At 41.9% G+C, this 24,574-nt stretch overlaps 2 protein-coding genes across 3 annotated transcripts in view; one reads left to right on the top strand and one right to left on the bottom strand.

The window, feature by feature from the left end:
- Window positions 1-155: 155 nt before the first annotated feature.
- The window catches only part of wdr95 (WD40 repeat domain 95), a 36,400-nt gene continuing 11,981 nt past the window's right edge, over window positions 156-24,574 (top strand). Inside the window, exons 1-12 of one of the 2 annotated variants that reach the window (XM_035383730.1) lie at window positions 156-392; window positions 14,227-14,511; window positions 16,087-16,354; window positions 19,782-19,805; window positions 20,243-20,296; window positions 20,599-20,682; window positions 21,288-21,353; window positions 22,048-22,278; window positions 22,707-22,792; window positions 23,481-23,573; window positions 24,129-24,174; window positions 24,291-24,337. In XM_035383730.1, coding sequence (XP_035239621.1) covers window positions 14,444-14,511; window positions 16,087-16,354; window positions 19,782-19,805; window positions 20,243-20,296; window positions 20,599-20,682; window positions 21,288-21,353; window positions 22,048-22,278; window positions 22,707-22,792; window positions 23,481-23,573; window positions 24,129-24,174; window positions 24,291-24,337 — 1,067 coding nt within the window. In that variant the 5' untranslated portion in view covers window positions 156-392; window positions 14,227-14,443. The remainder of the gene's footprint in view (window positions 393-14,226; window positions 14,512-16,086; window positions 16,355-19,781; window positions 19,806-20,242; window positions 20,297-20,598; window positions 20,683-21,287; window positions 21,354-22,047; window positions 22,279-22,706; window positions 22,793-23,480; window positions 23,574-24,128; window positions 24,175-24,290; window positions 24,338-24,574) is intronic. The other variant, XM_035383732.1, reaches the window with a different exon arrangement.
- On the bottom strand, window positions 2,702-7,004 carry LOC118208825 (high mobility group-T protein-like). The gene is made up of 5 exons (XM_035383735.1): window positions 6,875-7,004; window positions 4,428-4,585; window positions 3,892-4,037; window positions 3,525-3,699; window positions 2,702-2,977 (listed from the first exon to the last, which is right to left on the bottom strand). Exons 2-5 carry the CDS (start codon window positions 4,572-4,574, stop codon window positions 2,816-2,818), a joined length of 630 nt encoding a protein of 209 aa, XP_035239626.1. The 5' UTR covers window positions 4,575-4,585; window positions 6,875-7,004; the 3' UTR covers window positions 2,702-2,815.

Raw genomic sequence — 24,574 nt, 5'->3', positions numbered from 1 at the left:
GTTTTGCCGATTGCTGATATGGGGAGCGGGAGGACGAGTTCCACAGTCAGGGTACTAAGCAGCTGAACGCTCCAGAGCTCGCTGGTGGGAAGGCTGGAGGAGGGGCTGCGGTGAGGGGGCCGGCTAACGAGGAGGAGGGGCGGAGGCTAATGAGGAGGAGGGGCAACAGAATGGCGTGTATTCCTGGAAAAGATAGTGCCAGTAGTCGGTGCTTGGAGGTGGAGGGTCAGGTATGTGAGGAGGATTTACAAATCAATTTGAAATTTACTGGGGACCCAGCTGAGCTTGAAGGATGACCAGGCAGGATGTGACAGGATCCGGTGAATGTGAGAACCGCGTGCAGCCGAGTGGAGCAGTCCGACGGGACAGTGCTGCAGCCTTCCGGACTGCAGGTGAGGAGGGTGGTGGAAAGGATTTCAGTGCTGGAGCGGAAAAGCGAGGGTTGGAGTCTGTACATGTTATGGAAAGGGAAGAAGGCTGCACAGGAAACAAATTGTTCATGGCGTTTGAGGGAAATCATGGTCCGTTTTACCGTTTGGCATTTCGCGACTTACTTGGACTACATTTTCAAGGCATATAGCCTACTGGTTCCAGGTTGGGAAGTAATAATCCAGAATTAAACTTGAATCGAAGTCGGTTGAAACCCGTGCAATATCAAGTTCGACTGAAATTTCACTAAATATATTGAATGCATTTGTTGACGAGAATGAGAAAATAAAGGCGTACGACGAACCATAAAGCCGATTAAGTATTTCGTTGTCAGAACTAATTTAACTGACTTTTAATACGAACTGACGACGCACATGTGTAAAGCTGGATTACCTGTTTTCATTTGTAAATATCCAAATTGTTTATTTTTTGTTTATTAAAGGAAAAAGCAAAAGAAATAATCAGATGAATTCGTTACAATGTATTATTTTGTTTGCTAACAATGACCGCCCCGTTGTTTTACTGAGACAAAAACCAAACATGATGAACGCGGAAAAAATTCTAACTGGATTTTTTCTTCGTTTCAGTATCATGCATAGATTCACCACTGGGTGGTGCGCGACACCTGCTCCTTTACGCAGTTCTCTGAAATGAACAGCAGGTGGCCAAGATTAGGCGATGGAATCGTTGCGCAGGCCTCTTCAACTCACAGTAGGCCAAAGGGGGATTACAAATCCGAATACAGGTCAATGTGCATACAGACGTCAGTTTTCATACGTCTGGTATGCGTACATTTTTTTAAAAAGTGACATACCACTGCAGTTCTGCGTTTTATGTTCAATTCCAATTTTCCCTATTATTTTGACTATCTAAACTACTGGTAATATAAATAAGCTTTTCTCAAGCACTTTACAACACACCTAGAATACATTTTGAATGACAGCTTGCTTTGGAAAAGCTCAATATTTATCCCACTAATCCTTTCAGGTTGAGGAAAAATCCCATTGATTTGTCATTTTATCATGGAAGCAGGGACCATGACCTTCAAATAAAATACCTACGGTATCTTCATGTCAATGACTTGGTCAAATGTGCATATGAAACTACTTCCTGCATTTAAATGGTAAATGGACTACATTTATACAGCGCTTTTATCCAAAGCGCTTTACAATTGATGCCTCTCATTCACCAGAGCAGTTAGGGGTTAGGGGTTAGGGGTCTTGCTCAAGGACACTTCGACATGCCCAGGGCAGGGTTTGAACCGGCAACCCTCCGACTGCCAGACAATCGGTCTTACCTCCTGAGCTATGTCACCCCTATGCATTTAGATTCGCAGACACAAAGACTTCATAGGTAATACGAAAATAGGCCTCAGTTTAAAAAAAACACCCGCTACATAAAGCCAGCTTTCTGTTAGTAAACTGACTGTTATGACGAGCTGTGTTTCACTTCTACTGTTCAAATAAGTGCCAACTGCACAGGAAAGCTTACCATGTGATTAGATTTGTACTCATTCAAAAATAAAATATCCTTGGTCTTTCTATCAAGATTTTATACCATGTTAAAAGCAAAATAAAGGCTTTATTAAAAAAACTTTTGATATGATTCTAGTTTCTTTTCTCTTCTTAGTGTAGTAAATGCTTTATCCTGATAGAAAACCAATATTTAAATAAATTCTTTTATCACTACATATTTTTGGTGAAACAAAAATGAGTTTTATTTTTTAAAAATGATTAATTTCAGAATCAGAATGACAACAAAAACAATTGCATTTATATCATTGCAATTTCAGTGGTATTCATAGTATAGTAAAAGGACTAGGACATGGCAAAATTGAAAAAATATTTTTTTTAAAAACACAAATACATATGGAAACTACAACTCCACATAAATTTAAATACTGCATCATGGTTACCCTACACCACGGCTGTCCAACCTTGCTCCAGGAGATCTACTGTCCTTTAGGTTTTCGACCCTAACAAAGCACATCTCATTCAACAGCTGGAGCTTGCTGAGCTGCTAATTAGTAGCATCAGGTGTGACAAGTTAGGGTTTGAGTAAAAACATGATGGTAGATCTCCAGGAACAGGGTTGGGAAACCCTACCCTACACCAACAGGGAACCCGTTAGCCCAAAGTCATTTAATAAACCCCCTAAATTCTACCAGGCAAAGGTGGTGGCGGGCTAAGGAACTACCACTGATAATAATATAGTTAACAGGACTGGACACAGCTTAAAAGTTGGAGAAATGGGGGCTTGGGGCTAAAATCTGTACAGCTTCAAAACATTTTGTACGCAACCTAGCTTCTGTTTGGAGACATGAAATGTGTACATGGGGGTTAACTTTTTTTTTTTTTTGCGCTTTACACAATCTAGGCTCTATGACCTATTCATCATCATCGTCGTCGTCATCATCGTCCTCCTCGTCGTCGTCGTCGTCATCATCGTCGTCGTCGTCGTCCATGTTCTTGGCCTTGGCAGCAGCGGCGAAGCTGGGTTTGCCTCCAGCGGGTCTGGCCCTGCCGCCGGAACGGTACGCTGCCAAATCCTGCACAAAACGCAGCAAGAGGGGGTCAGGCTGACGGCAGGCCACCTGTCTACACCGGGGAGCCCAGCAAACATCACGACTATCACACTGAATACGGCGAGAGAGGCAACCATCCAACAGGGCCACATCTATCCACATCCACCAGGACACAGTGCAGCACTAACGGGTCACAACTTAACACCCAAACCCCCCCACCTCCACTGCAAGCTCAAATCAATCGTAAATGGACTGCATCTACTTTTATCCAAAGCGCTTTACAATTGATGCCTCTCATTCACCCATTCACACACACACACTCGCACACCAACGGTGAAAGGCTGCCATGCAAGGTACCAATCAGCTCGTTGGGAACAATTAGGGGTTAGGTGTCTTGCTCAGGGACACTTCGACACTCCCAGGGCGGGGACCGGCAACCCACCGACTGCCAGACAAACGCTCTTACCTCCTGAGCTTCGTCACCCCCAATCGTCTGCTTCTGTGAAACCGCAAATCTCAACGACCCCCCCCCCCCCCCCCCCCCCTTCTCCAGCCTCCCTGCTAAACTTACCTTGTCATATTTCTCCTTCAGCTTGGCAGCTTTCTTCTCGAACGGCACCTTGTCCTCCGGAGACGTGCCGTTCCACTTCTCGCCCAGCTTCTTGGCGATCTCTCCGATGGTCAGGGAGGGATTCTCCCCTTTCACTTTGGGGCGGTGCTCGCCACAAAAAACAAAGAATGCAGACCTGAAAGGGAAACGGATGATTTTTTTAAATCTGGTGCTACCACAAACAGGAAAAAAAAATTAATATGTTTTTGTTGTTCAAAGACTCAAAGTGTGCGCTCCTAGCTGAAGCCCTTTTGTTGGCAGTAACCAGCTGTAAACCTATGGATCTGGAGCTCTGTTCCTGAATAGTAACCAATGAAGAACCACGTACGGGGGTCTCTTAGGAGCATTGGGATCCTTTATTCTCTTCTTCTTCTCTCCTTTCGGTGGGGTGTAAGTCTTCATCTCCCGGTCGTAACGGACCTTGTCCTGCTTCGCCAAATCCTCAAACTTGCCCTTTTCCTTGGCAGACATGGTCTTAAAAACGGCAAAGCACAAAGTTTGGTAACAAACACTGGCAAATAAAATTATTCAAGCAAATATGTATACTCAAAAGATTCACATTGTTTTTACAACAATCCATTCACTTTAATGCACCCCCCCCCACACACACACCAAAACCTATCAATAATCAATCAGCACGTTTTAATTCGGAACCATTATATTTCATTAATGTCAACTTTGCATTTCTCATTTCTCAAATTAGTCTGTTTTGCTCAAATGTGTCTTTACTGCACGATGTTTGAATGCACATTGTTTCCTGAGTAGTTTCCTGAGTAGAATGGTACCCTGGAATAGTTCATCTGCAATGTGTGATGTGCACCCTTAGGGAATAAATCATCACGCAATACTGCCTGTGTGAGGTACCTTCCATCTCTCTGAGCACTTCCTGGAGAACTCTGCGAAGTTGACGCCGGTGCCCGGGTACTTCTTCTTGTGCTCTTCCCGACATGTCTGAACAAAGTAGGCGTATGAAGACATTTTGCCTTTTGGTTTCCTCGGGTCTTTAGGCATCTTGAATGTGTCTGTGGGGAAAAAAAGGGGCAGCAAAAAAAAAAATAAAAATAAGCACGACTAGTGAAATCAAGGTCACGTCACATGACTTGAAGATGGAATATTTACAATTGACTCCCTACGTTCTAGAATTCACTCCACTCTTATCTATGCGGACTGGCACTAATTTAAGCACATGTCCTAGCTACCAACACTGGGTAATTTCCAGAATGACGTTTGATATTTATACACAGCCTTGGTTGAGGGGTATTTATTTTGTCACAAAACGTGTAGGGATAATTAAAAGGGTCCCTGTCAATAATTTCCTAAAATCCAAACCTTCAGTTTCAGTCATTTAGTCGATTTTACGGCGATGGTCATATTAGGCAGGTCAGGCACACACCAGCGTTGATGGAACTCTGCATGTACATTAGTGTGTGTTTTCATGGGGGGGGGGGGGGGGGGGCAGTAGTCAAATGTGTCCCTACTGTTGTTAAAATAAACCCGAAGCCATTGGTTAGATACGAAAAATATGTTCATTTTTAGCCAATACCAAAGTAGCTAACTAGCGAATTAGATAACTCCAGTCTCATTAACCAGAAACAATGTTGAGAAATCCATGTGCCACATGCATTGAATAACATGCATTTGCTAAACTTAATTTGGGTTAAAGTTTAGATATGAAGGGCTGAGTGCTGACATAATAAATTTAAAAACAATGTAAGTGTCAAATGCACAGCTATACTAATTCAATACTGGAAAAAATATATATGTGTATATATAAGTGCGTATATATATTTATATAAACATACATAATATTTATATAAACATATATTAATATAAACATAATACTTTCTATATATATTTATTAATAATTTTTTAAGTTCCGAAGTTTTATTGTAACGTTATATCCATGTTTATATACTACAGCTAGTAATGGCGAATCCGTTTTCCTCTCAGAGGAAAGAAGTCAACAACGACAGCAATATTTCTTCTTCCATTTTGTGAGAAAGCCTTCTTCATGAAAGAAAGTCCCCTTTAAATGCATCTAACAGCCTTCCTGTTAGTTTTTGTTCAGGCAGATATGTTGCAAAAGACCGTGCTCTTGGCAATTTGTTTTCGGACTACATCTGCGCGCTACTCCTGGTACATTACACTGGGTCTCTACTGGGTGCTCGTTGTGTTGAGTTCGCTAGCTTGCTGGTTTCCTACTGAGCTCGGAATGGCCGCTTGTCTTCCTCTACAGGGCTAACGTTAGCTAGCGCAGCTAGCGCTAACGCTGAGAATATGGCCACTTCTTTGTCAGTGCACGCAGCAAGAGCAGACCGCCCGAGAGATACCCACCTCTTTTTCTTTAAAGATTTTAAACCCTTAACATTTGCAGACAAATTCCAAAACTGTGCCACGTCAAAAAATAAAGGTGAAAATTTAATTATATTGCGGTAAAATCTCAATCTCAGGCAACATTTTTATTGAAAACATGGTTTAAAAAAGTTCGACCGAAGTGCGTTCTTAACGCAGGATCCCTAAGTACAAGGCTGTGTTGTTTCCTATGGGAGTACAGTCAGCCATATTACCCGTACAGTACTAATCCACAGCCAAGCCTGGGTGCGTTAGCATTACTAAATTGCCGTCTCCAGTTAGTGCGAAACAAAATATTTACACTGTACAAAAATGTGAAAAGTGCACTTTCACCTAGATAATCATTAATGTATACGGTACGTTATTTGTTATTTGCCTTATCGATGCCATCACTTGACAGGGTCCTTTCTGGTGTTGATTTAACGTTAATTAGCCAGCTGGATTGGCGTTTTACGGTATAAGACCACATAAAATGCTAGTTAGCTATTTTACGAAAATTTTATCTAAGATTTAAGATAACTTGCAACTCGTTTACTAACTTGCAAACTAGCAATGTTTGTTGTGGCTGGCTAGACATTTTCGTATTTGAGTCCTAGCTAACAGTCATCATATGCTACTTTGTTCAGTTACGACCAAAATAGACTGTTTCAAGGCGATTACTCTTTTTATATTGATAAATGTATCAATACAGCGGAAACATGTTAATGAGCGTCTGAATTCTGGAGTGAGCTTCCAAGCTAGCTATTACGGTGTCTTATTTTGACTGCAACCTTAGCGTCCAAGCCCGCTCTCTTGCTTGCTAACGTTCGCAAGCTAGGTAGCTAACAAGATAAAACATCCGCGTCCCCAACGATTTGCCCCAAATACATTTCAAACTGAAAAATATCCACATTAAAATCTGTCGTTTTGTTTTCTTTAAAGTGAATTTATTTACAACGTTATATAGCTATTATACTTACCAAAGCCTCGGCTTATCTCAATAGTCTATATCGCTGGCACTGCAATGGCTGTAGGAGCAACGGCGATTCGTAGACTCTTGGTGCTCAGCTCTGTGCCATTCGTCTAGTGAGAATCGTTTCCTATTGGCTAACGCCAAATCTTTGGCCCATTTGATTCGTCTATGTATTTCTATTGTCCGAATAACAGGTACGACATGATAGGCTGTTTTGCGAGGAACGTCATCAGAGTTATGCATGGCGCGTATATACGAAAAATATCTGAACGCTCTCAGCCAGCTGCTGCAAGTGTTTCTGTCTTGTTAATGCAATGCAACCCACTGTACTTTGCGTTCAGCGTAGGCTATTAATTGAACTTGACAATCCACTATATCCGCACAAAAAGAAAGATTTTCTGGGTAATATACTCGGTCTACTGCTTCTTCAAGAAGCAAAATAATATATTCAGTATGTAAAAAATATATTGGTGTAAACAGCAAGTAAAATATTAATTAAGCGAGTAAACGCATTTCAAGTTAAACAATTTAAGCAATATTGCAATAGCCATTTAGGTGGTGAAAATAAAATGGAAGTAACAGGTGATCGACAGCTGGATTTATGAATTAATTCATTTCGACCCAGAAAAGCCCACACTTTTTTCTACATTCATATGCTTAATGTGACATCAAGATTTGCATAGACCCAGCTGTGCAAGACTTTAGCGACCTATTATTCTGATAGAGGGTCAAGAATTTTAGTCTTTTTCCATCTAATTCAGACTACAGTGCTCTGTTATGTAATGATGAATTTTCAAATGTTTTACATTTACTTGTATGACGGTCTATAATGTGGTGAACGGGGGATGCATAAATAATTATACCGCAGATTTTCAGCATTCAATTAATAACAGTTAATGTGTTTTTTGTTAGCCTTACTCAGTAGATTTTCAGCCTTTGGCAAGTATATTCTACTGCAAAAATTTACATGTTACTCACTGTTAGCTTTCTAGAACACTTCTGATCCTGAAATTAAAAGGTGAAGTACCAAGGTCACTGAGACGTGACTAAAATATTTTCAATTATTTTAATCAATTATTCAAAAAATACTGATATTGAAATCCATACAATTTGTTTTTCAGTGAGTCTCCAGGTCGCAAGTAACAACTTGGGAAAATTTAGCTGCTCCCTTTCCCATTTGGCATAAATATAACATAATACATTATTATCTATAAGTCCACGATCATTACTGGGCCCTAATTTTAAAATTCTAATTTGTCCATAGGTAGCATATTGACCAAATTGTCCCTGCCAGCTCTCTTTAAAATAGCCTGGTGGGAGATGCACTCTATAAAGGTACATTTTTGTTCTTTATGGGAAATATTTCCCAGATGTACCCTGAAGGTACAATGATGTTTTGTCTGGGTAGTAACAAGTACCTTTCATGAACAAAAAAGGTACAAATTAATTATGTATTGCTGGGGATATGGTGGTATGTACCTATAGGGACGGTACAACACCAGTGTTAAGAATGACACTTTTTACTACTCCCCCCCCCCCCCCCCCAAGAGTGTACAGTCACTTTTTTGTCGACTGAGCTTTGTATTACCAGAACAATATAGACAAGCTCTACTGTGACAGACACTACAGCGACACAACACCATGCAGTCAGAACAGATGTATTCATTGTATTCATACAGTGAAAATCATTTTGAAATATGTGAAATTACATTGTTTTATTTGAATAATGTTTTCCACTGCAAAATGTTTTCTTCTTTCCTTGAAGTGGCAGTTTTGATTGCATGAGATGAACAAGGTTGGCCAACTAGTTGATTTCTTGCGACAGCTCAACAGGGTGACATTAGAGTTTTTGGAAAACCAGATTTGCAGGCAATGCTGTTATGCAATTTAATGCAATGCTAATACGTGGTTCAGAATGTACTGTCTCGCTAGGAATGCTGGTTGCAAAAACTAGGAATGCTGATCGCAGACAGCTTTGAGTGTGTAAATATGTGGATGTAAACTGAAGAGGCAATTTTGCATGTGAACATTTGGGAAAGTTTCATAAATGAAGAGTTACAGTTCAGAAATAAATAATTACCATCAAAGAATATGTCAAACAAACGCAAAACTAAATTCAAACAAGAACCCGAAGAAGGACTGTAATCGTATTTAATTTGGGATGTTTTCAGACCAATCTTTTAGCAGCAGACAGCTGACAGCAGCAAAACAACAGTTTTATTTACTGGCTGTCCCAGTGCACATGAGATGATCAGGTGGAGTTGGTTTGTTTTTCCACATTATTTAAGTTTGTAGGCCATTGTGTCATGCTCATATTTGGAAGTTCAAGAGCATTAATGTATGCAGTATATTTAATATTAAGCAGACAAGACTTTTCTAAGTTGTTCTATTGTATTCAATTATAATTCTATTCTACTCTTCTGTTTTCAATCAGAAGCCAATCCAATGGTTTCCCATATAAAGCAGGTTAGTAATTATGATTGGCTGGCTTTATAGAGTCCCCCCCCCCCCCCCCCCCAAATATGTTGTCCAAAAATGTTTTTGCTTTTCCACTATTTCCTCAGTTTTAATTGTTTTCCGTGATTTTTCTGCAGTTTTGGATGATAACTGACAACCTTAACGTAGCATGCAGTGTTATTTGTATAGGAATACGCTTTTTATACAATATTGCCAAATGCTGGGAGAAACAATGTGTAATCTACAACAATCTGCGTAGCCTACAGATACTGGAATGTGCTGGAATCAAGGTTTCCAACAAGAAAACTGGCCAACTCCATGTCGCTTTTTGTCACCTTGGCGAACTTCAACTGATGACACCGAGGCAAATCAATTCCGTGGCTGACTCTAGTTTTTGAACGAGTTTCTGTCGGCTTGTGTTTTTTCTTTGCTGTACCCAGGCTTCTTGGTATCTGCCATCACGGAAGCAAACACTTTGCTGGAATCTGATCCCAAACCACAGGCCCTGTAGCCACGCCCACCCCTCCCCCCACAGAAAAGAGCGCCGTGCCCAGAAACATCCCGAACACGTTTTAGAACAAACGCATGCCCAAAAGGTGCCCACATCCTGCCAAAGTCTATAAACACTGAGATTGCCAGTGCATCATAGATATGCCTAGGCAAATTTACAGGTAAAAAAGAACAAAGCTAAATTAGCTTTGCTCATTGTATTAAAAGAGTGGTAGCACTTCCTCCCATTCTGTCTCATGTGAAGTAGTTCTATGTACTTCTGTGTACAAGTACGAAACTGAAACAAAAGTGTCAGCTCCCTGCAGCTTTTGAATTTCTAAACATAGTTTAGATTCCCCAGACAAAAAAAGCACAGGTCACAGCTCCATACATACAGCAAAAACAAAAACGTCTATTCAATCTTATAGTTACACTCAAAAGCTTGTTTCTATCACTTTAGGTAATCTTTTTTGTTGAATTTAGAAAAAAAACAATAAGGAGAGGCACTTTGACTCATTTCGTAATGAGTAAGACAATTTTAGGTGTAGTGAAACCTAAACCTAAAAAAACAAGCCAATATTTGACCGTAAAAATAAGATTATTAAGATGAAAACACTTAAGTCAGATGTTTTTATTTATTTATTTATTTATTTTTGTTTGTTTTTGCTGTGCATGAATTATGTGGTAATGCAGTGTAATCAGCCTGAATGGAATCGTAAGTAGAGACTTGGAGGGGAAATGCAGAAAAAAGGTTTATTTAATGTGCTGTACAGCCCGGCAGCAGCCAAATCTGATAACTGCACAGCGTAGCTGGAAGGGTTCCCATTTTGCAGCCTGGAGTATGCCAATTAAACATGAAAACAACGTTAATGAAATTAATTCATGAAACATAAGTCATCTTTCCATTCTCGTGAAGCACAAAGATGAGAAATGCAATCGTGCACATTTGCAGTAGAATTCTAGGCACTTAGCAGATCCTCTTTTCCGGAATGACTTGCCGAGAAAAAACATCTCTTGCAACTATTTTTTCAGCTAGATATTTACTGAACCAATTTAGATTAAGTACATGCTGACATATGTACAAGCCTATCCAACAAATGTACAGTGTAAGTATAAGATCAAATAATGGGCACAAAATACATAGAACAATGGTGATCCTTCACTGGCAAAGAAAAGTCAGTAAGTCTACACTGGCCTGTGATGGCAGTTCAGGATAATTTCCCAAAATAAGGAGAGTGGGGAAAAACAGGCAACTGGTAAATAGGCAATCAATGTGTGAAGCTTATTGCATTAGTGTCCTAGTTTCTGAGGAAGTCACGGTCTGATGAGGATGAGATGACATTCATAATATCACTCAAGTGCCAGTACAGGAAAATGTGGGCTGATGTGTGATAAAGGACATCATATAATTAAAACCAATGTGCATTCCAGAAAAATCTATTCAATGAAAATTACTGTACTTTGATTTTATAAATACAAAAAAACCCATCCATCTTTTAAAAAAAAAAAAAAAAAAAAAAACTTGAAAACACCATTTGTCCAGTGTCTTTTTTGACCATGTACTGCCATCTTGTGGACAGTCGCTGTCAGAGACAGTCAAGGCCGCAGCTCAGTCTGGCCCCTGTGACAAGCCCTCAGATCCCCTGGCAAAAGCCACCAGCCAATGGAAAGTTATCAGACACAGGAGTGCTCTGAAGTTACTGTTTTCACCAAACTAGAACAGGCAGGAGATGAGATTTTCAGTGGTATGCTGCCCAAGTCCTTTCTGTAGTAAGAGATCTGCAATAATGGAACAGGAAACCATATAAGTTCAGGTTTCCTACACCAGTGGAACAGGCATCAAATTAACAACAGGCATGCGTGGAAGGCCTTCTTTATTCGGAATATTTTTACAAAATTTTTAACACAATGACTTGGAAGAAGAAATAGAAAACAGGTACACTCCTTCCATGAATTCCCAAATGTCATTTAAGTTGTAAAGTGGAGACAAAAAAGTGTTTGTAAGTCTGATTCTAAAAAATAAAAAAAACAAGGTGTAAATACAAATAACTGTTTTAAACTGTGACAAAAACTGAAAATAATCAACAAGCCGAGAATCTATCTCAATGTACTGCAAATGGTGTGTTACAAAGTGTATTAATTAAACATGTTATGGAAATACGTGCCCTTGTTGGGGAATATTCAAAATGCACTTCCAATGTGACTCCACTGGTAATAATAATGGTAATGAACCCCCAAGTACTGCTGTCATATACCAATGCCAGTTTTCCCTCATCTCTGTAGCAGCCACACTGGAGCCAAGGTCACGCTCCTCCTGAGGGCGAGCCTGACGCTCTCGCATCACGAGAACGTGGAGCACTCGCCGCACACGCAAGTAGGCCGGCTTAATTACACGAGAAAATCCCCGGCACGCCTCCAGTGTAATGGCTTCAAGTTCGAACACGGAGCGAGCACAAGGCCATCCCCTGCAGCAGCTGGCAGTGTGGCAAGACCGGCAGCCATCTTGCACAGGAAACGCTGCCAAGCGCAGTGACGGTTTACATAATCTGAATGATGTAATTACATTAATGGATTATCTGACATCAGCCCAGGATACTTTTAATTTGCGCAATATGTCTGATTGCGGATAGCTTTCCAAATATTACATTTAGGATTATTCATTTTTACAATGTACACGTGCACACAGAAACACGCATACACATTGCACCGCAAGTAGAAAATGTGCAAGTGAATGTATAGATTGTGGCTACAAAATCCACATGACAAAGAAACCAGCCTTGTAAGAAACCGATAAACTGATGTATTTTGTCAACACATTTATTCTAGACTATGCTTGAATAATGAAACTGGAAGGAATCCAAAAGCAATCAGATTAGATTGCCTGCTGATTGGATTGGATTGAAGACAGCCTCAGGTATAGATCTTCTTAAGTGTCATACATTCTTTGGTAATAATTATTTATTGCCAAGTGATTAAAGAATTCTGCAATATGAAAAAGTTATCAGAAATTGTCCACTTTAGGTGTATTTTTTCATGTAATGAACTTTGATTTGTTGGCAGCTCCGTCTTATTTTGTTCCTTACTCCTGTTCTTAAGCTTTCTTTTAAAAGATGACCTTAATGTATTGAAACCAAAAGCTAATCGGGGTCATTGGTTTTCATGCAGTGCCATGAGTGGCTGGACACCAGAGGTGGAAAATCCATGTTCAGAATGTAAAAGTCCTTCCCAGTATTTTGTTCCAATCACATGGTTTTGCCAATTAGCACAATTCTTAAGCCAGGAGGTAGAACTAATCAGCTGGCTGAGTTCATAGGTGGAAGAAACACACGGGAGAATTTTTACTTTCTGACCCCTGGATTTTCCACCTCAGAAATGCAGGATGCTGGAGGAACAGCCCTCTCCCAGTTTCAGACTTCAGTCTTACAAACTGAGCCTGGATATCAGGACTGCGCACACAACAATGACACATTTAGTTACTGTGTGTCTGAATGAATCGGACCCCAGTTTGCCATCATCACAACGGATGACTTAATGGCAGTGCCTCACAGATTGAAGCGGGACAGCTGTGACAATTGCTGTTCCTGGACACTTACTGGTTGGGATGATGAAGGGGGGGGGGGGTGGGGGGGTGTCACATTAAAGGTATAGACACAGGACTCGGGACTCTTGCCGAATAATACAGACTGTCTGGATCCTTGCCCAGCTCCCCTGTAATTCGAACCCTGGGGTATGCTCTCTCTTAACAATTAATGTGCTAATGCAATGACTTGAGTCAAGCACGTTCAGGCAATCTCAATGGTTAAGAAATGGTATGACCCGCCATAGGGGTGTTCAAAATTGGGGTACAGTTTTATTTCAGACAGGGCTGGGGAAACACGTTTTAATATTTACTATTAGACCTAGTCTAATGTAAAGATTTTAGAACCCCCCCCTAACCTTTTGTTTTTACTTCCTTCATGGGGGGTTCAAGGCTTAATGAGGCTGTTAGATGCCTCCCACACCTTGACTATGCACACATTTATTTTCCTGTAAAAATGACGCCCCTTTTCATTGTGACTTGGCACTTTACGGCACTTTGCATGAACACAGCACTCCACTTGCATTTAGGTGCAATGTTTTACAATCACGAATATCACAGCACTGGCCTTACATGCATAAACCATGAAAATTATGGAAACTGCTTAATCGGTTAAGAATTATATTTCTTAATTGCCCTGTTGTTTGCCATAGTAAGTCAATACTAAAACTAGGAAATAAAGAGTTTGTTCAAACACATATTCGCATTCCACTCAGTCAAATGCCCCATGTTAATGCAACTCTAATAGAGTACATAAGAGTCCAACAGGGACCATATGCACTCTATAACAAGTTGATTTAGCACTGCATGTTTTACTGTGAGCCTTCCCTCCCCAGGTAGTGTGTCAGAGCCGCAGGTAATGCGAGACCTGGACGACCTGGACGAGCAGCTTGTGCTGAGAACGCCCGTGAGAGGTGGGCAGGTCAGCCCGGGGAGGCAGGCTGGCAACACGTTCATTCAGCCTGCGACAGCGGCACAGGGAGGGCCAGTGGCGTTCCACAGGGAGCGGAATTCGAGCTGCTCCTGAAGAGGAAGGTACGACACCTTTCAGAAATGCCACTGGGGAACAAAGTCCGCCCCAGCTCTGCCGGGGCCAAACTCGAAACGAAAAACACCTCCAGGTACGTTTCCTTTTAGTCTTTTATGTTGCTCTTTTCATGTGGTGCCTGGTCGTGAGTCGCCATCTCATTATATGAAGGATCCCGAAATAGTTGTGGGTTTTGGGAAGATTAATTGTGAGGAAGGGTGTCCGCTCATTTTGGCATTATCTTTTGACATTTGATTTGATTCAGCGCTTCCTTTGACTGTGAAACAATCACTGTTTCATTCAGAAGGCTTTTTATTCGGGCTGTTTTGTTGCCGGGGGGTGAGTTACTCATTGAATGTTTTATTTTTATTTATTTTTTTGCGAGGAGATACTTCACGCAGATGTCATACTTTGGTTGCTATGGTTGCACTAGTTGTGGTTTTTCTTTTGTTGTTGTTGTTTTTAATTGTCGCTCTTTTAGGAGGTGTTGCTTGCTTTGCAGTGCTTTCACCTCAGCAGGACAAAAAAATCGCGGTTGTCCAGGGACTGTTTACCGTTGTCAGGGGGGCCGTGGGGGCGGTGCCCTGTGGCGCCTTCCTGGAGAGGGCAACGAAACAAAGCGCGGCTGTATACGTTTCACCAGGGGAGGCTATTTAATGCCAGCCTGGTGGAACCAATTTAAGCCCGCGTTTTAAAATTCTGAAGCAGCCACCCGTGCCTCCGTGCCATCCGAGTCCTTCGGGCGATCAATATTTAAATGGGTCCAGCGTTCTGTAACCGGCCTCGGGGTGCCAGTCAGAGCCCTGCAGCCTCCGCTGTCCTTCCATGCCAGTCAGGCACAGTCCTGTTCTCTGTTTTATTTATATTGGTTTTTTTTTTTAATGTAAAAAATGCTACCTCCTTTCCTCTCCCGTCTACTGTCCGGGTATACATGGCAGTCAAGAGGCCGCATATTAAATAATGAGGTGAATATATATTAGAATAAAGGGAAATGGGGTGCAATCCCATGAGCCCTGTCTGTAGTTTGAGTCAGGCTGCTGTGGGGGGGGAGTGGGGCTTCCCATAGTAATTAGCCGGGAGCATGGGACATATAAGCTGGGATGCTAGGTCAGCACGGCAGATCACCTAACCAATTAGCCTAAATGCATGCTGGGTCAAAGGTATATATTGTTAAGGCATTGATGGCAATGGTGTCATTGTCACAGGCCTGGATTCTTTGTGACTGCAGCATTACAAAACTATGGCGACCCCCCACTTCTTAAGAGCAGAATATGGGCACGCTTTATTCGTTCTGCTCTGTTTACGTATTAGGACCTGTGAAACTGTTAGCATTGTTGGGATATTGTCTTTATCTCACTTCCAACCAATATAAACAATATATGGGGTTAATGGTCGCCATTTACCTCTGCCAATTTGACATGGAATGTGTCATTCGTTTGTGATAAAGAAAATCCCCTATAGTGAAGGCATGTGGGGCAGAAATCTTGTTCATCTGTGAATTGGAATCAATCCAGTAGATACTGGATATGTATTTCTTTGAACTGACATTCTCAATTATTGTAATTAACCAATTTCATCTTTATCTTATTATATTCAAAGAAATCATATAGACAGCTTGAATTTCGACCTACAGAGCTGCAACATGCTAATCTCACTGATCGTCCCTTAGCATCCTAGTACAGCCGGGATCAGCTGGCAATGCTGCGCAGAACAGGGAGAAGACCCCAGAGACGCCGACCGCGAGAGCGCCCCCTGGCGGCAGGGTTGCTTTTCTCCAAGACGATGCCGAAGACACCGAGGAGCGGCCCGAGTGGCTGGAGCGGGAGATGCTCAGACAGGGGTACCGGCGGCACACCATCGCCGCGGGAGACGGCTCTGCCTTCAGCGATCTGTCCCTGAGAAGTGCCGGCCGCTCCCGCGGCCTCAGCAAACTAACGGTAGTAATCGCTGCACGCGTGCAAACGACTTGGGGTTTCTTTAGCATCAACGGCTCTACACATGATTACTTCTTTCAGCTCTTGAGCGTAATTAAAATGCGGCTACTTAGGATACACCGGGTTGTACCCACGCATTGGAGCTAAACCGGAACTAAGCTGCTACGTGCATACTGGTAGTTAACTTGCTTTACTAGTTCACACAACAATGTGTCGATCCGTCAGTCTGTCATAACAGGGTTAATGTCAGAAATCCATTCTGTTAACCCTGATTTTTCATGTCTTGAATCCACTTTATACCACAATTACCCCAACGCAGAAATGCCCAGGGAGCTAGATATAAACAAACAGCAACTGGATAACACAGCAGTTCTCCACCTGTTTCTCTTATTAAAAATACATCCAAATTTTAATAGGTATCACCCACTAGCAGCTTATTCCTTTTAATTCATTTACAATGAAAAACACAGCACTGTTACTGTTGTGCACTTAACATAACATTTTATCTATAATGAAGAGATTTGGTAGACTAAATAATTAATGTTATAACCAAGGGATCAGATATAAGTGTTCCACATAGAACCAACTCCTTAGTAAAAGCTACATTGGTTTCCAATGGACGTAGATAGTTTTAACTATCACACTTGCAAGTAGTGCAAAGCAATGAAAAAGGTTTGTGTTGGTTATCTGATGCAGTAAATCTTTGCTTGGAGCTCTCTAGCTACTGCTTCTCTGGAGATCCCTTTAAAAAAAGAAACCTGACAGTTTGTTTGTGGTGGTTGCTTAGGAGCAATGGTTAGCAAGGCGACTGTTGCTATTTGTGTTGTCAGTCTTTCTCTCATTATGATCGTCTTTGATAACGCATTCCTGAAAATGCCTACAACGTACGTTCAGTTATATAGCCACTGCCTTTCTGTTGTTTGGTAATTATTTGTCAGAAAGAAAGACAACCCTCTTATCTTACGTTTTCCTGTGGTGAGTAATGACTCTGATACTAATGATTAATGACATTTTGCATTAATTATCTTTCTCATCAGAGCGGATCTCGTGCTGTGATCCATTTTAAGTGAGAATCTGCGGTAGCTTTTCCCATTTCATTTCGTGGCTGGGTTAGAGAAGGAAGTGCGTCTTTATTGATTACATCCTGAGTGTGTCACTGGGGAGTAATCATGCATAATAACATCTTACATCACCCCCCCCCCCCCCCATCCCTCCCCCACCCCGTGATATAAGTAGTAAAAGCTATTGGTGAATATACAGGCAAAGTGTCTGGAAGTTCATGTTGTCTTCACGAGCCGTATCATCAGTTGAAACAGCGGGTATCAGCACATCCATCCATCCATCTGTTAACTATACACACTTATTCTTGGTCTGGGTTGCAGGGGGCCTGGAGCCTATCCCAGCACGCACTGGACTAGAGGCAGGAATACACCCTGGACAGTTTGCTAATCAATCACAGGGCATATACACTATTCGCTCACACATTCATACCTACGGGCACTATTTGAACGGGGTTCCTTCTCGCTGTGAGGCGAGTGTTATCCACTGCACCACTGCATCACTGCACTGCACCACTGCATCACTGCACTGCACCACTGCATCACTGCACTGCACCACTGCATCACTGCACTGCACCACTGCAAATGTAACACGAAGAACATTATGGACAGTGCAGCGGTTCGTGTATGCGTACGTGCAGGAACACACGTACACTACGAAATGTCAGACATAAGGCGTAGCTCTCGTTTGTGCAGTTATCGAGGTGCATTTGCATTAATTCACCTTTTGGGCGGGGGGTGGGTGGGTGGGGGGGGGGGGTGAGATGTTGGCCCCTTGCCTGTTTGGTTCAGCGAAATGATTTTTTTCACTAGACTGCAGACTCAGGAGGGCATTAGAGTGTCGTCTCTGAAAACTCTTAATACATATGGAAAAGGTCTGCGTGTCCTCAGCCCAAATGTCAAGTTTCTGCTTCTTACCCAGATGGGGTTTCCTGCCAGGTGTTACGGATTCCTAGGCAATATGCAGCGACTGTTGTACTTGGGGGGGCTTATGATCCCAGTGTATTAAAAATCCCATTTTATGGGTCTGACCTGATGATGGGATTATGGTGCAATAGACTCTTTCCACCCAGCAGACACGCCACATCAAAGTCCTGGCCAGCCTCGTCAAAGCCCCCTTCGTGATTCGCCTGCAACATCGGTGACATTGTGTTACTGCCTGAATTATTAATGAGGGGAACAAACGAGTAGACACACGTTCGGAGTGCAGGAGGTCAACAGGGGCGCTGGTCTCATCGGCGCAGTGGAAGACCAGGATTTTCACTCAAATACAGGGTGTAGGGTAACAGCGTGGGAGTTAGTGACGGACAGGTGATTTTAAAATTGGATATGGGAATTGTGTCTTGGAAATTTGCATGGGTGTTAACTGCAGACAGGATATTGAGAATATGTTAGGGGACTGGACCTGCCAGCACACAGGCACCGTTGAGATGTTTCAAAGGAATTGAATGTTTGAGAATACTGGCGGGATATTTTAGTCATTACAAAAAAAAAGAGAAAGACCTGAATAAAGTTGAGCTGTTTAAAAGGTAACATGCAAGATATTTTGGTCTTTCTTTCAAAATATCCTATATTTGTAAATAGGCTTTGTTTATTGTAGGTGAAACCTGTTGTTTTTGCTTTTGAATATGTAACTTGCCTGTTTGTCAAGGATACTAATTTTTTCAAGCTGTTGTGTCATATTTCTTCTTTCTTCCTGAAAGGGGGGGGGGGGGGGGTTGGGGGGCAGCGGGGAGTGGCGGGGCATGGCGGGGTGTGGCGGAAGCAGTTACTGATTGGGGGGACCCATGGATGGTTGTGGCCCTGTACCACCACATGCAGCATTTATGGGCAGCAGCCAGATCGGCTTCCTTCAGCCATTAAATTGGGAGGAGTGATGGACCCAGCGGCACGGTCTCTCAGAGGAACACAGCTGTTTATTAATGTTACTTATTAATGGCACCTCTGACAGAGGCCATCTGCTCTGCCGAAACATCCGTGTTGCTTGGAAAGAAATGTAAAATAGAAGAGATTTCATTCATTTTCAAGGTGGAGAAGTTTTCAAGGTTTGTGTATTGTGCAAAGTAAAAATTGAAGAGATCACACATACAGCTTGTGTGTGTGTGGGCATGTGCATGTTTGTTTGTGTGTCTATGTTTGTGCATGCTTGCATGCCTATGCGCGTGTGTGTGCACATGCGTGCATGTGTGCGTGTGTGTGACCCTCTCTGTTGCTTCCCAACCGTTCTCGGGATCTGTATAATAATTCATTAAAACGTCCGTGAGTCCTCCTGTTATTTTTAATTCCTTCTAAATGAATCATGTGCTGTACTTTTCAGTTGTGCTTCTTAAAGCATCTTGCCCTCCTTAACCACACTCTTTGCCTTTGTTAAGCGCTCAGACTTCATAAACTGGCTGGTAAGTTGAGACCTGGATGAGTTCTGCCAATTTGCAGTATTTTCTACTGTTTTAAAATGTGTGTCTACCCTCATGGGAAAATGGGGGAAAAAAACTGGGGATATCAACATATTTATATCCTTTTTTCATTCTCGGACATTAAATATCAACTTGGATCTTGGATATTTTTGGATTGGTTGTGGTCCAACTATTTGAATACATATGAGAGAGACATGTGCTACCACACACATTACTGTATTTGCAAAGTGTTCATACCGGAGTAAGCAAACATACCATTAACATTGCAAATTATTGTCACTGTTTTAGGTTGTGTCTCTTCCTTCTGTTTATGCGATTTTGCTGAAACCTGTTTGTGTAGATATTTTAAAATGGTTTGTGTTGTGGTTTGTTGTCAATGGCAGAGGGCGATAATAATCACATCTTTATCTTTGCAATAGATTGACCAGAAGGTGTCTCTTGAAGACCTGGAACGACTCAAACAGGCTTTTGAGGTGATTAAGTCAGGGTATGGATCAGACCAGCTCATGTGCCAGGAGTGAAGTCCTGTGTCTGAAAGAGTAGATATGTTATATTGTTATGTTTCACCTGCCTGTTTCTTTCCTTGCAATGGCCGTTGTGTTGTGAAAATACAGGCCCACATATGGTGCATAAGCATAGAAATTACCCAATAAAATGACAAATGCTTTTAATTTTTTTTTAAATGGATTCATCTAACATCTGCCCCTGTCTGAATTGCTGTTCTCTTTTGCCAATTAACAGGCTTGGCAACTGGCTGATTGTTTTTCTGTTCCAGGAATCTCAGAGCGGAGGCACACGAGCTTTAGACATGAGAAATTTCAGGCTGATTGTCAAGAAGTGCTTGCAATTACACGATATTGTAAGTATAGGGCATGGCTGGAAAGAAGTAAAATTAGTCTCAAGTAGATTAAAAAATAATTTTTAAAGGACATTTGAATTTAGTGTCCCAGAACCAATGTCTGCACTAAAACTGCACATGCGGCATGCTGCGTAAGTCACAAGTCTTCGGGTGTGAGTCTAAGGCCTTGCAGTTTTCAGAAGGCTGCTGCTGTATATTTTTAGAAAATGGTTTTGAGGAATATCAGAGTGCCCAAAGGCATCCTAACACAGAAACAAAACATAAAGCGTACGCCTTGGCGAACAAAGAAGATTTGACAGATTTTTCTTTTTATTGATGGGTATACATGTCTTCTGAGTGGAATGTCTAGCCCCCTTATTTCTATGATTGGCACAAAGAGAACAGTTCATAGTTTTGCTTTTCCAGTGTTTTTCTCTGACGTTTGTGCGGCGTGTTGTAAGAGACGTGCTCTTTTGTCGGGTGATCTCAGGGCTCGTTATCAATCTCAGTCACTGAAAAGTGAACTTTGTAGACGTGGTTATATTTTCTGTGGTTTTAAAATGTGACCTTCTCGAACAGCTCCACTGGCAATCGATTCATGTACCCTTGTTCTCTAAATGTCACAGAATGATGAGCAAATTCAAGAGTTATTCATGAAGATCGATTATTCAGGAAATGGCAAGATTGCGTGGGTGAGAACTATTTATTCATTTTTCAATGTTTGATTTAAATTTCATGTTTTAATTTCTCATCTGTTTCTTTTGCCAAATATGGTTTTCTGGTTTAGGGGACATGGCATTATCTGATTATAGTATAGTAGGGCGGCAGTGTAGCACAGTGGGCAAGGAAATGGGCTTGTAACCGAAAGGTCATAGGTTCGATTCCTGGGTAGGAAACTGCCGTTGTACCCTTGAGCAAGGTACTTAACCTGCATTGCTTCAGTAAATATCCAGCTGTATAAATGGATACAATGTAAAAACAAAAAATAAAATACACAACTTTTACATAGGATTTTTAAGTCGCTCTGGATAAGAGCATCTGCTAAATGCCTGTAATGTAGTAGTTGTAGTTAATGACAATAGTTATGTGTTTTGTTTTTAAAAAAAGGGGGTGCTTTTCAGGGACAAATTACCAAACTAAATTAGACCTAACAACAAAGGTGCCAGCATCATTACCGTCTCAATTATGTGCATGAAAGGAGGGTTGGGGCCAATTCCATTTTTAATCCAGACAATTTCCAAAGTGAGTGAACATTTAATTCACTGAAAAAAAAAATCCTCATTGAACATTTTGTTTATTGACTGAATATAAAATGGAATCAGCCCCCGCCAGCCCTGGTGCGGCGCGTAGACGGTTGACGCGTGACGCCTGCACCGCCCCCTGCAGGACGAGTTCTGCACCTACATGCAACTGGAGTACATGGAGAAAGAGGAGGCGGTTTCCCGCGACAAACGGGCGGCGCTGGTGCTGCCGGCGTGCGTCCGGCCCATGTGCCACGGCGAGCCGGTCCTGGCCGTCCGCGCCACCCCCGATGACGTCATCGTCACCGTCCGGGAGGACGGCGCGGTCTACTACTGGAACTCCGAGCTCCAGCTGAAGAAGAGCAAGACCGTGTTTGTATGTCCCCTGACCTCGCAGCGCACGTGCACACACACACAGACCAACGCCGACCATTCCCCCATACTAAATGGATCCTGTGCTTCTATGTTAAATGTGTGCCTTTATAATCAGAGTTGGGGGTCAATTCAGATTAAAATTTTATATTAATTAATTTCCTAAACTGACTGAATTTGAATGTTATTGACATTCTGCTATGAGAGTACTGTTATTTTATGATACATTATATTTATTCAACGTGTCTCCACTTTGTAAGCTTATGCTAACCACATGTATAGCATTCTGGAGTGCTGTTGCTTATATCACATTTATGTGTCATTAATTTCATGGACATGTGGAGTCTAGATTCATATAATTTCTGGCACTAGTGGTTTAGGACTTTTAAAAGTTGCTTTACGGAGCGTTGGTATTTTTCATACGTACCGTAGCAACAACGGCCAGTGAACAGGAAGCCGAAGTGGGCGACGGATTTTGTCATCATGCCGCAATACAACAAGCTGATCATCGCCACAGGGTAACATGGCCTTTCCAATAACACTGCAGTACTCACTCACTCCATTAATAACTGCATCGACCTTCGAGCAGCAGATCTGGGATAGATTCATACCAGTCCTTGGTATCTATCCCAGATAGATTCCAAGATCCCAGATGAAGACCAGTCCTTGTAATCTAGTATAGAAACGCAATCATGCATGCCAAACATGATTTTGTTTTTCTGGCACCTCTGTGTCTTTTTGAGAGGGGGTAAACAACTTTAGTTCCCAAGCCAGCAGCACAGATGTCTGCATCGGAATGTGAGGGGATGTGCTGGAAGCCAAGCTTAAGGCCAGGTTCCACTGGAAACGCACTGTTCTGTTGGAACTGTTCCAAGTTCATTGACAAGCATAGAGAGAGAGCGGGTATCGTTGATTGAATATGTGCTTCAATCGGGGGTCAAACCCACAGCCTATCTGGGGGGGGGGTGTCCGTAGAGAGGCAGGGCAGATGGAAGATCAGCGATTCGTGTTTGTTTTTAAATCCGGTAAGCCCATCTCCTGCTCCAGCACACCCTACCATTCACCTCCCGACATGGAGCGTTCGGTTGAATACTTTCACTTAAAAAAAACATGAAGGGCACCCCCTCAAAGGAAAGACAAAACCACACCAGAGTCTGCTCACCATTTCTTGCTGACTAGCTTAATGGTCGCTTCTGTGCCGTTCAGCGATCGTGAGATCCAGTTCTACGAGCTGTCCTCCCTGGAGCCTTACTGTCAGCTGAATGCCCTGGAGACCGTGCCTCTCAAGTTAGATTACAGGTGAGCGTCGGCCGGTGCTGGAGACCCGTCGGCATGACAACACCACCCCACTCCCCAGCCCCCGCCATTAAAAATAGCTATGACAAAAAATGAATAACGCCTAGTGACTGTAGCATGAAACTCAGAAGATTTGCAGCATAGAAAATGTTTTTTTTTTTTTTCTTAATGTATTTTTGGGCATATATCAGAGAAATACAGGAAATTCCACCTATGATTATTGTCAAGTAAATATTACTTTAAAAAAAGTAACACGTTATGAACAAACTGATTTGCACTGCAGCTAAGCTTTGTTTTCAGTCAGACATGGGCATGGAATCTTATTATGCAGACAGTTTATTCCTGGAAATTATTCGCATAATAATATATGGTGTTAATCCTTGTTCAGTTACCGTTGGGCTGTGCTGATTATACTGTGGAGGGAAGCCATGCGGCGCATTAGATATCCAAAAGTTATAGAAAACTTATTATGAATTTATAAGTCCAGAAGCTTTGAGAAAAAAGGGCAACTCTTGGGAAAAGAGGTGTGAATAAATATTCAGTTGTGTCCCCATACAGCTCTACAGGTCCGGATGAGTGCATGATTCTCTATGGAGATGCTCAGGTGAAGCTCTTCCCCAACTGATTACCTCTGATTAGTTTAATTGACAGCAGCAGTTGATTAAATGCTGCTCCCCTGAATAATTATGAACTCTTTTTTTTTTTTTTTTTTCATTCCAGGGCTGTGTGACCATCATATTAATTACGCTCGTTGGGGAGATGCTGAGGTACAACTAAAATCTTCCTTGATTTTCCTTGATTCCATTAAATCTTCCCATAATCAGACGGTGGAGATTGGGCAAATTGTTTCTCCCTCTGAAATTAGCTCCTTATGTTATTAAAAAAAATAATCTGCAGTCTTTTTATTGTGACATTGTGGAGACAGAGCCAGCAGAAATGGCTTTTTTTTTTTTTTTTTTTTTTTTTTTTTTTTTAAATTTCATGGAGCTCCTTCTTCAGAACTG

The sequence above is a fragment of the Anguilla anguilla genome, chromosome 12 (genome assembly GCF_013347855.1).
Source record: "Anguilla anguilla isolate fAngAng1 chromosome 12, fAngAng1.pri, whole genome shotgun sequence".
Taxonomy (NCBI): domain Eukaryota; kingdom Metazoa; phylum Chordata; class Actinopteri; order Anguilliformes; family Anguillidae; genus Anguilla; species Anguilla anguilla.
The sequence above is the reverse complement of the archived record's forward strand: the minus strand, read 5'-3'. Positions and strand labels throughout refer to the sequence as shown.

Bases quoted from the DNA above. Each gene is read 5' to 3' on its own strand.
- LOC118208825 (XM_035383735.1), bottom strand. From the start codon at position 4,574: ATGCCTAAAGACCCGAGGAAACCAAAAGGCAAAATGTCTTCATACGCC. The intron at 4,038-4,427 runs GTACCTCACACA...GCCGTTTTTAAG, and splicing joins AGTGCTCAGAGAGATGGAAG to ACCATGTCTGCCAAGGAAAA. The intron at 2,978-3,524 runs GTAAGTTTAGCA...CGTTTTGTGCAG, and splicing joins TGAAGGAGAAATATGACAAG to GATTTGGCAGCGTACCGTTC.